This window comes from Hipposideros armiger, unplaced genomic scaffold (assembly GCF_001890085.2).
Source record: "Hipposideros armiger isolate ML-2016 unplaced genomic scaffold, ASM189008v1 scaffold_41, whole genome shotgun sequence".
NCBI lineage: Eukaryota > Metazoa > Chordata > Mammalia > Chiroptera > Hipposideridae > Hipposideros > Hipposideros armiger.
The window spans coordinates 3,091,126-3,105,547 of record NW_017731391.1 but is presented as its reverse complement, the minus strand read 5'-3'; the positions used below and the strand labels follow the sequence as shown (position 1 = coordinate 3,105,547).

The following is a 14,422-nucleotide window of genomic DNA, read 5'->3' as shown; positions in this document are numbered from 1 at the left end:
TAGACTAAACCCACTAAATTGTGCACTTTCAAGGATGAATTTTATTGTATGTAAATTATGTCTCCACTTTTTAAATTACTATGTTTTTCCTTCAGCGCTCTACAAGTTCTAATAAAGCATAATATAACTTACAAAAGAATATTATCATCAAAGCACATGTTTATATATTTTATTACTAAGGTAAAAAAAGAAGTTCCATGATCAATTTTATAGATGGCATGAAATCTTACCAGTTTTAAATACCAGTGAAGAGAGCAAGGTAACAAATCCAGCACTTCTCTCGTTATGCTATGAAGATAAATATGAGTTCCTCTCTCATTAACTTCATGTGAATCCTCCTCATTTAGGTTGATTGTGTATTTATTGTTCTGAAATGGAGGGAAGAATCCTAAGTATTTTAACCCAAAGTCTCATACGTGCTCTCTCGTTCTTTCCCAGGTGCTACCTTTCCCGAGCCAGGTGGTATATAACAGAGTAGGCAAGTGTGGGAGTCGTACTGTGGTCTTGCTTCTGAGAATCTTGTCGGAGAAGCACGGATTTAATTTGGTCACGTCAGACATTCACAACAAAACCAGGCTTACTAAAAATGAACAAGTAAGTTGTCTTTGACCATGGTTAAATTGTTCTTTGCTTCAGTTCATTTGTGTAATTAGTGGGTACTTTATAGGACATCCTTCAAACCCCTAACCAATGAATGCCAGAGTTGCAATTTCATACTGTATTTTTGCCAGAGTGTGGGAGGAAATTTAAGTTAGTTGTTCTGATGGAAGTCTTTAAACCAGGAAGTTTCCATGAAGGGATTATTAAGACCAGTGAAGGACAGCGTACACTCTATTTAGCTAAAATTAGCGGTGCATACATCTCAAATTGTTACACTACTGAGCTATAAATAATGCTGACATCCTGAGAGCAAAACACAAGAAAATTTTATTTTAGTATTTCTTCCTCTGCGTTTTCTCACACGTGTCCTAAGTCTTTGTGGTTATAATAAAGAGAAAACCCTCTTGGGCCAGGAATCTGACAGGTTGGTTGATGGGCGCAAGAGCTTCCTGCTAAGAAAACTGAAGGGATCTTGAGCTTCCAAAGCAGCATCTGGCATATTCAATGGTAGCAACAGAATCACCCCACTTCCCAGGAACAATTCTGATGTGATACAGCCCGAGCCACACAAGTGGACACGATGGTGGTAGAGTAGGGATGCGATACTCTGCCAGGAAGCTATGCAGACAGATTCTACTTTGTAAGCTTATACAACAGGAGGGGCAACAGGCTCCACTGAGGTGCTTTGCTAAGGTAGAAAAGTTAGGCCTAGTGCTCTCAAGGTCATTTTACAGGGTCAAGTTGGTTGGCCTGGCGTCACAGAGTCGCTTCCGTCCCCTTAGATACTTAGAATGGACGAGTAGCCACCAGTATAAGTCAGGGTTGTCCAGAGAACAGAACAAGTTAAGATGGAGATACTTACCAATTGAGTAACAGATCAATAGATGTAAAAGGAGATTATGAGACATTGGGAGGCTGAGAGTCCCCACGATCTGCCATCTGCAAGCTGGTGACTCAGGGAAGCCACTGGTGTAATTGAGTCCAAAGGCCTGAAAATCAGGGGAGCCAATGAGGTAAAGCCCAGTCCAAGTAATGTGAGATGCCTCAGCTTAAGCAGTGAGGCAGAGACAAAGGGCAAATTCCATCTTCCTCCACATTTTGTCCTATGCAGGCCTTCAAGAGATTCAGTGATGCCCAATGTAAGGAGAGCGATCTGCTTCACTGAGTCCACTGAGTCAAATGCTCAGCTCATCCAGAAACACCTTCACAGACACACCCAGAAACCCTGCTGAATCTGGGCACCCCTTGGCCAGCCAAGTATATAAAATTAACCACTACGCCACCCAACGAGTACATAAGTTTGAGGAATAAACAAGGCACGTGGTTTACAGTCAGATTGAGACCTTAATTATGGGAATTCTCACCCATGTCCGTGTCCACTTCTTTGTGCCATAATCCTCACTTTTGAGGCATTCAAACCCTCACAAAGGGAATTTCCAATAACCTTTCTTTCTCATATACCATGGGGGACAGTGGGACTATTTTAAGACAGTAATGTAGCCAACAGTACTTTGCATAAGCCAGTATTTTAGTGTCTTCTACAATATAGAGGTCAAAATGCCCATTCCTTTGAAAACTTCCACTAACGAGTCTCCGAGTATCAAGTCTAAAATAGTCATTAGCAATCAACAAAACACATTCTGAGACTACCCTGGTAGGTTCTGGAGTAGGCCCTCAATAGAAAAGCTTTGTTTGGTGACATTTAAGGATATCACATTTTACGAATAACTTTAATAGGCACAGGTTCCCTGACTTCCACAGATGATTGAAGGGCTAATATGATTAGGCTGGTTATGCCTTTTTCACTACCAGAAAGACTGACTATAAATAAATAGCCCATGTTATTGCAATTTTATTATAATTATTAAATTTGGTTTTCCTTTGAATTTCAGGTCTGCTTATCAGATTATACTTAAATATTTCTATGTGTGGAAACTATGCTCAGTTCTCAGGAGCCTCATAAAACACAGTAGCTCAATTTTAGTACTTAAAGAGTACAAACAACCTCAAGGGCCCAAGGTAACTAAAATATTAGACACCGAGATATTCAGGAATGCCCGAGAAGAGAGATAACAAAATACAATATTTAAATATACTGTGGGAATTTACACAAATAAACCTACTTTGTTTCTGATGAAGAACAATCACGAGAAACGGAAAAGTTTAGATTAAAAATTAACAATAATTTACTGACGGTGTGTAAACTGTTCAATCTAGTAAGGGTTAAAGACAAAGTCATCTTTGTCCTCTAAAATACAGGTTAGCTCTCATCTGTTTGGAATGATTGGCTTGTCTAGAAGCCAGAGAGTAGACTAGACAGTCCTTTAAGGTTCTTTCCAGCCCTGTGATTCTGTGATATATTTATACAACTTCTAGCATAATCTGTGTATATTGTAGTTGAAACATTTCTGATTCCTGTGGTCAGTGTGACCTAGAATATATTTTACTACTTAGTTATTCCAGATTCTTGTTAAATTCTATGGCAAATTTTAGAAACTCAAGGGAAAGACATGGTAGAAAAAAAAAACACCAAATAAATAATTTTGATGTACCAACAAATGACAGTGACAGTTGCCTCTCTGCAGCTAGCTGACCGGACTGTGACATGCAGAAAGAACCAGGAAGCGTCATGACAAGAAACCAAGTTTGAAGTAGTTCAAGAATGTTTAAAGAAACTCTTTTCCTTATTATATGTATCATTTTACTAAAGTTTCAAAGTGCATGAAACAAGTGGAGAAAAAAATATTATTTTAACCTAATATATTCAAGAAATAATTTGTGGTATGAATAGCTCCTCTTCTTGGTAATTTATTAAAGGAAAGGGGGGAAGTGATTTAGTAGACAAGTTAAAATTTTAAAGTCAGTAGTCCTCAACATTAAAAAGTAGAACTCTGAAAATGTGTTCCCATGGAAACATTGTTCTCTCGCGTTAATAACAATTCTACTTCAGGTGCAGTACGAGTTAAACAGGCTCTTGTGGGCTGGCCCAGGACTCTAGCCACCATGTAGAACATTTATTTTCCGAGAAAATGTGTTCTGAGTTCCAAACTACTGACTTGACTTACAAATGAACTTTGGAATAGTATCCACTTACAAGACTTGAATTATCTATACCATTCTATACCATTTCATTTATATACAATGGAACCTCTCTGGCCAGAGTCAAATTCACATATACATTTCTCACTGGAGGGTAGTTGTCATCTCTCTCTCTCTCTCTCTCTCTCTCTCTCTCTCTCTCTCTCTCTCTCTCTCCTAAATTTTAAAACTCTATTTAATGGAATAAGTCACTGAAGGGATTATTAAAAAGGAAAAGGAACATGAAGACACCAAATGTTAGAATGCCTATAAAAATCCCATTACATCTGCCCTTATAGAAATAGAAATATGTTTGAAGTTTATATTTTAGAAAACTCTGCCTTAACAGAAAAGCACAGACAACTGCTGCAGGCCAAATGTCAGACTTTTGCAGAGCATGTAATGCAAACCCTTGATGACATCATTTCATTTATACTCTAAAACCAAATTTCAATTTCTTGGGCTAGCTTCAATAATCTCTTGGAAAACTGAGACTGCATACAATTTGAAAGATACAGAATGATTTTCCAGAAAACATGGGGTGTGATTTCCAAAAGATTCATAACCGTCTTTGTTAATGGTCTGACACTACATTTCAGGACACTGCTCTCAGGATACTAAAAGTCAAAGGTCATAGGCATGTCACAGACATAGAATTCAAAATTATTTCATTCTTGTTAGAGAAGGGCAAAATTGTTGGCATAGGAGTTTAAAAGACCAAGAAAGCAAATACTTTTACTATTTTTATTTATATTGAAGCTACTGAGGATTACAAATTGGAAACAGCACCTATTCCATGCTAATTGTTTTACTTTATGATTTCACTTAACTCTCTTGGACCTAAAACCTTACCAGAGAGTGGGGTATGAGTCCCTATTTCACAGATGAGAAATCTAGGACAACAAGATTGTCACTTTCCAAATAATAGAATAGAATAGAATAGAATAGAATAGAATAGAATAGAATAGAATGACTGACTACCTCTGGCTCCTGGCCTTGAACTTAGGCCCTCCTGAATCCCAAAGTCATTCTCCTGATGCAGTGGTTATCTGTTCTGGCTGCACAGTAGGATTGCCAGCAGATTCTTTTAACACTGTAGCTCAATAGTTCTTCTTCCGAAATTTCCAGGGTAGAGTCCAAAAACCTTTTTTTTGTTTTTAAATAATAAAATGCCACAGGAGATTCTACAGCGTAGAACAGGGTTGAGAATCCCTGTCAAAACTATCACATCAGCTTTGCCTTAAGCGTGTTCCTGAGAATCCTAGTCCCCGAAGGCACTAAAAATAAATAAATAAATAAATAAATAAATTTAGGAAATGCTGCCCCTGTGTCCCCTTCTAGGAGATTCACAATTATTCACATTTTAAAGACTATAAATTCTTTCAATTAAAAAAATATTAAAAATCCATTTGACTGGCTTTCACCTAGTGTTCCCAGTCTTAGTTGACCAGGGCACTCTTTACAAGCATTCGTAGCTGTCCTGTGCATCCCTGAGAACCCCAATTCACAGTTTGGGAAATGCTGGCCATCACATCTGCTGTGCAACTCTTTTCAACAGCTATTCAGATTATTAAAATCCTGAAAAATATGCCCAGGTGGAGGAGACAGAGACCCTATGCCCATGTGCTCTAGATTGCTGTAGCCTCTTGGTCAAAACCAGAATTCTTCTATAATGTTTTAAACTTCCCTTTCTTATTGCTCTCCCCAATTCTGCAAGTTCCAAGTCTGGCTGTGGCTATAAAGCAATGCAACTCTAAAAAAGAAAAATCATCTGAAGAAACAATATTAGATTTGGAAAAGGTCTAGAGGTCACAGGGATTCCCTCCTAGGTTTTCCTAATGCCTCAGTTCAAAGGAAAAGGTTCACTCATATTTTGAAGCAGGTCTCTCCGTTGTTTCTTCATTTTGATGACTATTCACTGAGGACCTACTCTTAATGCTGTATATTGAGCACCAGACAGCACACTAGATGCATGTGCATCTTAGTTCTAATCTTTTAAGCAACATGATTAGGAAAGTATTATCACCCCATTTTACAGGAAGGAACAAGTGTTCATGAAGAATGTGGGAGAATAAGGCTTGAAGGTGAACTTGAGTCAAATCCTGGAGAACTTTGAATGTTAGGCTGAGGAATTAAAACGTTATTCAGTGGGCAGTGGGGAGCTATTAAAAAAATGGATCTTAACCATCAAAATCTTCACAGGAGATTTTCACAACACGTTTCTAGTTCCTACTACAAAATATTGAGTTAGACTCTTAATGGTGGAGCCCAGGTAGTATCTTTGGGAAGAAAAAAATTGTCAAAGGGACCCCCATGCACAATTCTAGTGAAGAATCATTGCATAAAAGGTTCTAATTATTAGAAAGTTTTCCTTGTATTAAAGCAAATCTTCCACTAAGCAAGAAAAATGCCTCTTTCACCTGAGACTCCCTCAAACCTCTGAAGACATCGTGTGTCCCCTGAAGTTTTATTGATTGGTGTCTCCTTGGGAGCCTGCACATTTATCCCAGGAACCTTACCTTTGTTTGAGACCTTTTGGAAAAGTTTCCTTAGAATGACCCTCGGAGTTTCCTGACTTTAGAATAGGAGGGACGGTGTCCACAGGCATCAGAGTTGTTCCGACCCAACCTTGTACTCAAACTAAAAATTTAACCAAGTCCATCTCTAGGCCACAAGATGTATTTACCAGCCCTGCAAACAAGGTCTTATCTTGGAGTCCAATAAACAAAAGCTGAGTCCACTAATGAAAACGAAGTGGAAAGAAAAGGAAAAAAGAGGAAGAATGAAAGAGGCCAGAAAAATTAAAATATGTTTTCTTCTCTACTTCCAATCATAGCGGCGAAATTGATTTTCTCTGCTATTCAGACCCAGCCATGTTTGTCTAGTTCATGTCATTGCGCCCCCTGGCGGACTTCTTCCTCATTGCAGGCATGTGTTGCTCTGACTGCACAGTCCCGAAGGTGGAAAGACCATCCTGCTTCCTGCTAGAAGGGCTTCCCCGTGCAGGAGGGCTACCCAGTGTCGGTAACCTGAGCCTTCAAGCTATCCTCCCAGCCTCTGAGGTTAAAGGGTCACAGGGTTCTCCTCTGAGCTACTTCTTATTGGGCTTTGATGTGTTAAAAAAAAAAAAAAAACCATGTCTTTTATTTAAGATGTTTTGCAAAATTATAGCACATCTAGATTTAGTTGTTCCCAAGTGACACAAGAATTCAGACCAAAGTAGGGTCATTACTATGTCTGCAGGCAAGCATGAAATCAGGAACAAAGTCTTCTACTAACTAGCTGTGTTTGTATAACTGCAGGTATAGGTTTTCCGCTCTGTCTTCCCAGCCAGTTAGGTTGAAAGCAAAAGATTAGAAATTCCTTCCTGGCATATCCTCTGCATTATAAACTGTTTGATTCTTGCCTTTCTTTAAAACCTCAATTCTATGGCATCTTCAGATGCATTGTCACTTAACTTCTTTAGATATATTCCATGACATAGTAATCTTCCTTTTCTGTTAACATTTTGAATTCATTGTTGTTCTTGTTCTAATATATGCTGTTTCTCCACCTAGAGCTTAAAAAAATTGTCTCTAATATTTTAATGCTTTTACTTTTTTATTATTTTTAATGCTTTCCCACATTAAACTTTCTTTTGATTTTTCAGTACATCATGTGAAAGGTAGAACATTTATATCCCCATAAACCTTAATTCTCCAGAGTTATTTTGTTAGCCAACCCTTCCTCCCATTTCAAGTTATGTATAGATCAAATAACAGTGGGAATGGTGAGGAAATTGCAGCTCAGTGATAAAGAACAGGGTTTTTGGTGTCAGACAGACTTGGATTGAAATCCTGGCTCCCCCCTTTTTTTTTTCTTAGGGGTGAGAACTTACACCATCTATGGAGCCTTTCTGTGCCTCAGTTTTTAACCTGTAAATGTGGATAATCATACTTAACTCATGGAGTCATTGGAGGATGAAATGACAGCTGCTAGGTACAGTGCGTAGCCTGGGCACCACTCAGAAAATGGTAGTTTGTTTGGTATTGTTATGTCCTAGATGTTGTAATAGCAAACCTGTTAGCTCCACGTGACACCAGGGTAATGAATGTATAGGTCTGCCCCAGAAAGGCTGAACTCATTGCCTGAATGATAATTCTGTCTTCAGTGAACTATACATTTCTTGACTCCCCATTTTTTTTTCTAACGGGGTTATCTTCACTACATAAACAATGATTGGGGTATATGTTCTGCACAGGTACCTGGGCTTCATTTTCTGGGGGGATTAGCCTAGCCACAGCTATCAAGGAGCTACCAGTCTGGTCCAAAGCTAGCACACAAACTCAACTGTAATGTAACAGAGGAAGTATATGTCCTGGAAAATCCTCAAAGAGCTCTGGGAAATCAAACCAGGCAACATCAGTTCTAGCCAAAGATGTTCAAAACCAGACCCATTTCCCCTCACTTCTGCAGCCCGATCTGTATTCCCCATCTCCACAAATGGGAACCACCATGTGTTCAGACCCAAGCTAGGGCTGTGAGAAGGATGCTGGCCTGGCCACTCTCTCCTTCCCTTCTGCCGCCAGCTGGACACAAGGCTCAGCGGGTTCTTCCTCATTAACGTCCCAAGACTTCTCCATCTGTCTTCACTTCCTTTGTCTTCGTTCTGTGCTTCTCAAACTTTTATACCTTAAAATGGCCTGGAGGGCTCGTTAAAACACAGATTGATGGGCCAACCCCCAGAGTTTCTTCTAATTCAGTAGGTCTGGGGAGGGGCCTGAGAATTTGCATTTCTAGCAAGGTTCCGGTTGCTGCTGATGCTGCTGGTCCAGGGGCCACACCGAGAAGCACTCTCTTAGTTCATGACATCATCATTCCCGCTGGGATTAGTGCATTGTCTTCCTAGCTAAGCTTTCTGTCTCTAAAACTTACCCTTCTTCTTTACATCCTTCACTCTGACCTCTGATCAGGAAAAAGAAAATCCTCTCTGGCTGTGGATTTCTCATAGGATAAATGTCAGAGTCCTGCAAAGCTCTCAGTTACCTGGCTCCTACCTTTCCCTCTGTCCTTACCAACTGCCTTGCTGATCCCGTGCCTGACTTGTGGCACATAGAACTCCTGGCAGTTTTAATATACATGTCATTTTGTGTTTTGTCCTTTGCATCTTCCTGTCCACTCTGTCTGCAATGCCGTGGGTCCCTTTCTTCACTTGCTAACTCCTGTAGGTCCTTGCAAACCACTCAGGAATGCCTCCTTGGGGGAAACATTGCCTTTCCATCTGCAGGCAAGGGTGGGTACTTCACCTCAGTGCCTTCTACCCAATGGTGGTCATCACATGTTGGTACCTCCCTGTTAGTTCACCTTCCCCACAAGATTCTGAGCTTCCTGAGAGCAAGAACCAATGTTTTTACCTTTATAACCACCGCTCCAAGAAGTACATTACCTGACTCAGAGTTGGAAATCAATGGATGTTGAATGAAGGGAGAGACCCAGGAAGGCTACTTGAAGGAGGCAGGCATTTTAGCCAGATGCAAAGAGTGGTTAGGATTTGGACATGGAAAGAGAAGAGGAAGAACATTCCAGAAGAGGAAGGTTGATCCAGGGCTTGGACATGGTCAGGCTTGGACATGATATGAGGCAAGAGCAAGGAGGAGGTCCAGTTTGGCTGTCCACAGGACATGTGGTCTTGAGAGTGATAATAAAGGTAGAATGAACGTGACTTAGCGAAAGACTGACCGTAGACGTCCAGGAAAGAGCCGGATCAAATGTGAGACTATGGAGAGTGCCATTAATCCAGAGGGGAGTAAGCTGGATAAGGAGCAAGAAGGGTGAGAATCAGGAGTGTGGTTTTGGCCATGGTAGAGATGGGGACACCACTGGGATGCATTCCACCGTCTTGTCTTTATGTGTCTTCCCACTAAGCTTATTCTTGTTTTGATCTCCAGGGTTCATTCAGTAAGAGCTCAATAGGTGCTGATGAATGGATGAATGATGAATGAATGAATGCAGTGGAGTCAGAACCGAGGCCAGCAGTGGGCCTGCATGAGCCAAAGAGAAGAAGTGGGGCTAGCTTCTGTGATGATGTTAGGTAGCGCATCGCTATCCGCCATGCCACCCATGCAGAAACGTCACAGACAAGAAAAAAGGCATGCTGCTGGCAACAGTGGGGGGACCAGGGTGGTAACTCGGGTGATAGGCATCAGGGGTTCAGACCATTGCTTGTCACTACTAATAGGGAAAGTCTTAGCATTTGTGAAGACAATCAAATGACATCTTGAACATAATGCCTTAAACCTGTGCTGTGGTACTTTTTAATTGCCTTTACGATTTGGTGTGCAGTGACAAAATGTATGAGAGCTGAAACGAACTCTCTGACTTCACGGTCCTAATGCAATAAACATGAGCATTAGTACCTTTATTCTGTGTTTAAAGATATGTCTCCAAAGAGTTATGCCATGTCACTGCTAATCAGTTTTTCCCTGTGAAATAGACAGCTTTATGACTGTTATGACACTGTTCTCAGAATCTAACCACTACTGTTCTTCCATGAAATTTAACACGTTGACATGTGTTTAGAGAACGTAATATAATGTTGAAAGTATGAAAGAAATGGTTTTTCTTCTGACCTGTTTTTCCAGCCCTCTTGAACAATACTAGAAGGCTTTCTCAGATTACTCCTATGTGTGCAGAGAAATATCCGAATAAAAATATTCGAGAGATTCAGACATGAAATGATGTTTATATTAAAACATGGGAAAGAGCTATGTTTCTAAGCAGGCATCCTCAGACACCTTTGATTGTGCTCCCAAATCAGTAATTACTGATGGATTCATCAAAAATCAAAATTTACAGTGTGACCAAGCAGGAAGTTTTATTACCAAAAGCAAGCACTGGGGCATGAGGCGGTGGGGTGGGGGAAATGTATAGGGTAAATATAGATAAAAGGACAGAATTCAATATCCTTTTATGCTCAAGCTTAGGCAGACCATTATTTACCCCAGTGCCTGCCACTGACGAGCAGACAGGGTTATGAAACCGCAAGTCATTTACTTTTAAAATTCAATGTCATTTCTTCAAACAATCTTTGTGAGTACAAACAGCTAAGAAGAGTATTAGGCATTGACATCCTCATGTAACATCTACAGAGCATGTCCTAGGAGTTCATTCATTTAACAAATATTTATTGAGCATGTGTGTGTGTGTGTCACCCCATGCTAGACATGAAGGAACCAAGGCAGACCAGGTTTGTTTGTCCTGCTCAAGACAACCTGGAATTACAGACTCTGATTTTATTGTTGTTGCTACTGCGGTTAACACGCGAATGACCGTTTTTGTTTCCAGTTTCCAACTTGAACTATTTCATAAAATATGAAATGTTGCACTTCTGATGTAGCTCCAGACTAGCAATTTTCAATGAGCTTTTTAAAAATTCCAGTGTGTCACTTTCGGTGAGGCCAATTTGAAAATCTAAGGGAAGTGGAATTCAGGAAGTCAGGGAATCATAAGAATGCTTGGAATTTCTCACAGATTTTACTAAACATTTTCTGTATCATGACATGTTCCAGAAAACCATAAATGTTAGTTTATATGAATATAAACTACTTTTTGCCTTGCTGATAACTGCAAATAAATAATCCAGATGACCACCCACCAGCAACCAAGATGTTTGGGGGAGTAAGAGGGGGGGTATGTGTTGCCTAGGAAATATTTGCTTTGTAAATTTTCATAATCAAAGAGAAAAATAATGAGGTATTGCCTCATTTTACTGCCACTTTTAAATTCTGCAGACTATTTCCAAATATTTCTGTAAATCCCAGTAATATCATTACAGAAATACAAAATAATGATTAACCTCTTGTCTTGATTTGACTTTAATGGGGGGGATTAAAGGCATTTTCTTAGTTTTATTTCAGTACAGTAACACACTGCTTTCCCCAGTTAAAATTAATTAATCTGTCACATTGTTTTCATGGTAGCAGTCAACTAAATTAAATACAGGACTATAAATCTGGATAGCACTGTTTTACTCAGGAAGACGCCTTATGTAAAGTTCATAAATGTTGCACAAAACACAGCTGTTTGGCTCTAGTCCAAGAGGTAATAAGTGAGGATAAAAGGAGGTGAGGAGCTAACCTTTAGCTTGATATAACTTGGAAAATTAGATCGTATATATGCTAATTCTGTACTTTCTTTAATAGATGGAACTGATCAAAAATATAAGTACTGCCGAACAGCCCTATTTATTTACTCGACACGTCCATTTCCTCAACTTCTCAAGGTAAGATATTTTCCAGTTTAATGGCTCTTTCATTTCGTTTTAGTACTCAGACTCCTTCTAATGAACAATTACTTTTAAACCTACCTTCATTTTCAAGGTAGCGTAATTGCCCTCGTAAAGACATTTTTAATCCTGTTATTTTTGCGGTGGGAGGATCGAAATTTGAAATATTTGGATAGAAGCTTCATTTCTTTCCAGAATACTAATCTTAAATCTTGTGAAAAGTTGAAATTCTTTTTAATGAATCTGACCTGATAGTTCTTGGGGAGTGGGGATGGGAGGGTGGGCAGGGGAAATCAGGTTTTGTATTGAAAGAAATGAAGTGTGAGGTAAGAGATGGGTGTTTGAACAGAAATTTTTTCATTGCACATTTTTGTACAATTTGAACCCACATAGGACTCTGGGACTAACTTCCTGGTGGAGTAATATGTATTTTATAGGATCCAAAACACCAGTACCAGCCTCTCTGCCTACCTTTTTAATACTCCGTCTGAACAGTCTGAGCCTTGCATGTTGGATGCTCATAGGTATTTTAGAAATCTGGTTTTTCGTCAGCTGCGGGAGCCTTCTGATAATAATGCCAAACTTCAAATTTAGATTTTTAGACCCTCAATCTGTGCAGTTGCTAAATGCAGATTCTGGGCATTCTCTTCTCCAAGGATTCATTGGCGTTGGTTCCCTTGTCACTGCTTTGCTGTAAACTGGAAGTTCTCAGATTCCTCCTCTCCTCAGGCTGGCCCAGGTCTGAGCTCACAGTCCTATCAGCTGACAGGGTGCTTCGTCCAAGGTCAGATCCCGACCAGCCCAGGACCCTAGGCCTCCCTATTATCCCCGTGGGGATAATAGAATCTCACAGGATGGAAGAGCAGCAGACTGTCCTACTAACTGGTGCTGACCTAAGGATCTCCAAAGGCCAGGCACCCTGGGGGCCCTGAGAGATCCCAGCTCCTGAGTTTGCACTGGGTGGACACAGCTGCCCTGCCACAGGAGCCTCACAAACCCCAGGGGTGGAATAAGTCATAACCTTCAAAGGACCTCCCAGCTGTACAGCAGGCCCTGCGCAGACTAAGTGCATAGAGAATGAATTTCAGCAAAGCAAGTTATCAAACAGCAAAGAGGAGCAAAGAGGAGTTGCTGCCTTATCTTTGAAAGCAAGCCTCCCCTGAGGTTCTTCTGCCTGCCTGATAACCAGTTCCCTTGGGAGGGGCATAGGTGAAGAGGACCACCTACAAATTCTCCTCAGTGGCCCAGGGCCATGGTGCTGAGAGCTTGAGTGTGTTCCCAACCACATTTATGAAGTGGCTTGTTACTGGATTGTCTGGGATATGTGCCTGCCTCTCACTTGCAGTAGGCAAAGAACATATAATTCAACCTAAGTAGAGAATAAGGACTGGTTAGCTATTTCAGGCATTGTGTTTCATGACTTGTACAGAGCCGTGCGTGGCCCCTCTGACCCTTACACTTCACGGGAGCTTCCTTCTGCATCACCCCATATGTCCTCCAGCCTCATTCATTTAAGTCTTCTTGCTTCAAGGTCAAATATTTACAACCAAAACAAACTGCAATGCAACCAATTTTGATAATTAACTCAGGACAGTGTAAAACTTTAATGATGAGCCAAAGCCAATACCTTAATTGGATCAACAAAGCTGGGCAAGGCGTGATGACCATATTTTATCATGGCCCCTGCTGTCAACTACATGTCCAAGAGTTTAATCTTGATTAATTTAATTCTGAAAGAAAAAAAAATTATAAACACCTTTAGAAGACACCACATCTGCAGAAAGCAGTGTTGGCCTGGCTGTCAGGAGCTCTGGGTATCAGACCTTCCCACTAACCATGATTCTGGGCAAGCAATTTAACTTCGGGGAAGGAGGTAATGTCTGTTTTTTCATCTATAAAATAGGGACAATTCCTGCCCAGCCTGCCTTGTAGGGATGTCCTAAACACATGAAGGAAAGGTTTTTAAGTTCTCAGGGAGAAAGATATTCTACATATTCAAAGTAGCCTTTCAAAGGCATTTCTTTCTTTCTTTTTTTTTTCTTTTTAATTTTTAATTAAATTGATTGGGGTGACATTGGTCAATAAAATTATATAGGTTTCAAGTGTACACTTCTATTATACATCATTGGTACAGCCACTATAGAGAACAAAGGCATTTCTGTAGACATCTCAGTCAGCCTACAGTTTGGCTCACACCTCTAGGTAGCCTTCTGGTGTCTCTAGCTAATACATTGAGGGCAGGCCCTGCTCTGCTGGTCTCTCCTCCCTCCGTTCCATTTTGTTCAATTAAATGCATGTTTATTGAAGACCCTCTGTCTTCTGTACACCACACTGGGACTGGGGCTTCTGCAGTGAATGGTCAGTGTTCCCCTTGCCTTCCGGGAGCTGTAAGATCTTCTTCCATTAAGGAAGAAGGGGCAACCAAATGTGATGAACTTGAAGAGAAAGAGTGTCTTTCTCTCTCACAGTGTCTCCTTGAGA

At 40.4% G+C, this 14,422-nt stretch overlaps 1 protein-coding gene across 1 annotated transcript in view; it reads left to right on the top strand.

Annotated features, from left to right (window-relative positions):
* UST (uronyl 2-sulfotransferase) overlaps positions 1-14,422 on the top strand; it is a 289,355-nt gene that overhangs the window by 174,252 nt on the left and 100,681 nt on the right. Inside the window, exons 3-4 of the mRNA XM_019638972.1 lie at positions 439-594; positions 11,859-11,938. Coding sequence (XP_019494517.1) covers positions 439-594; positions 11,859-11,938 — 236 coding nt within the window. The remainder of the gene's footprint in view (positions 1-438; positions 595-11,858; positions 11,939-14,422) is intronic.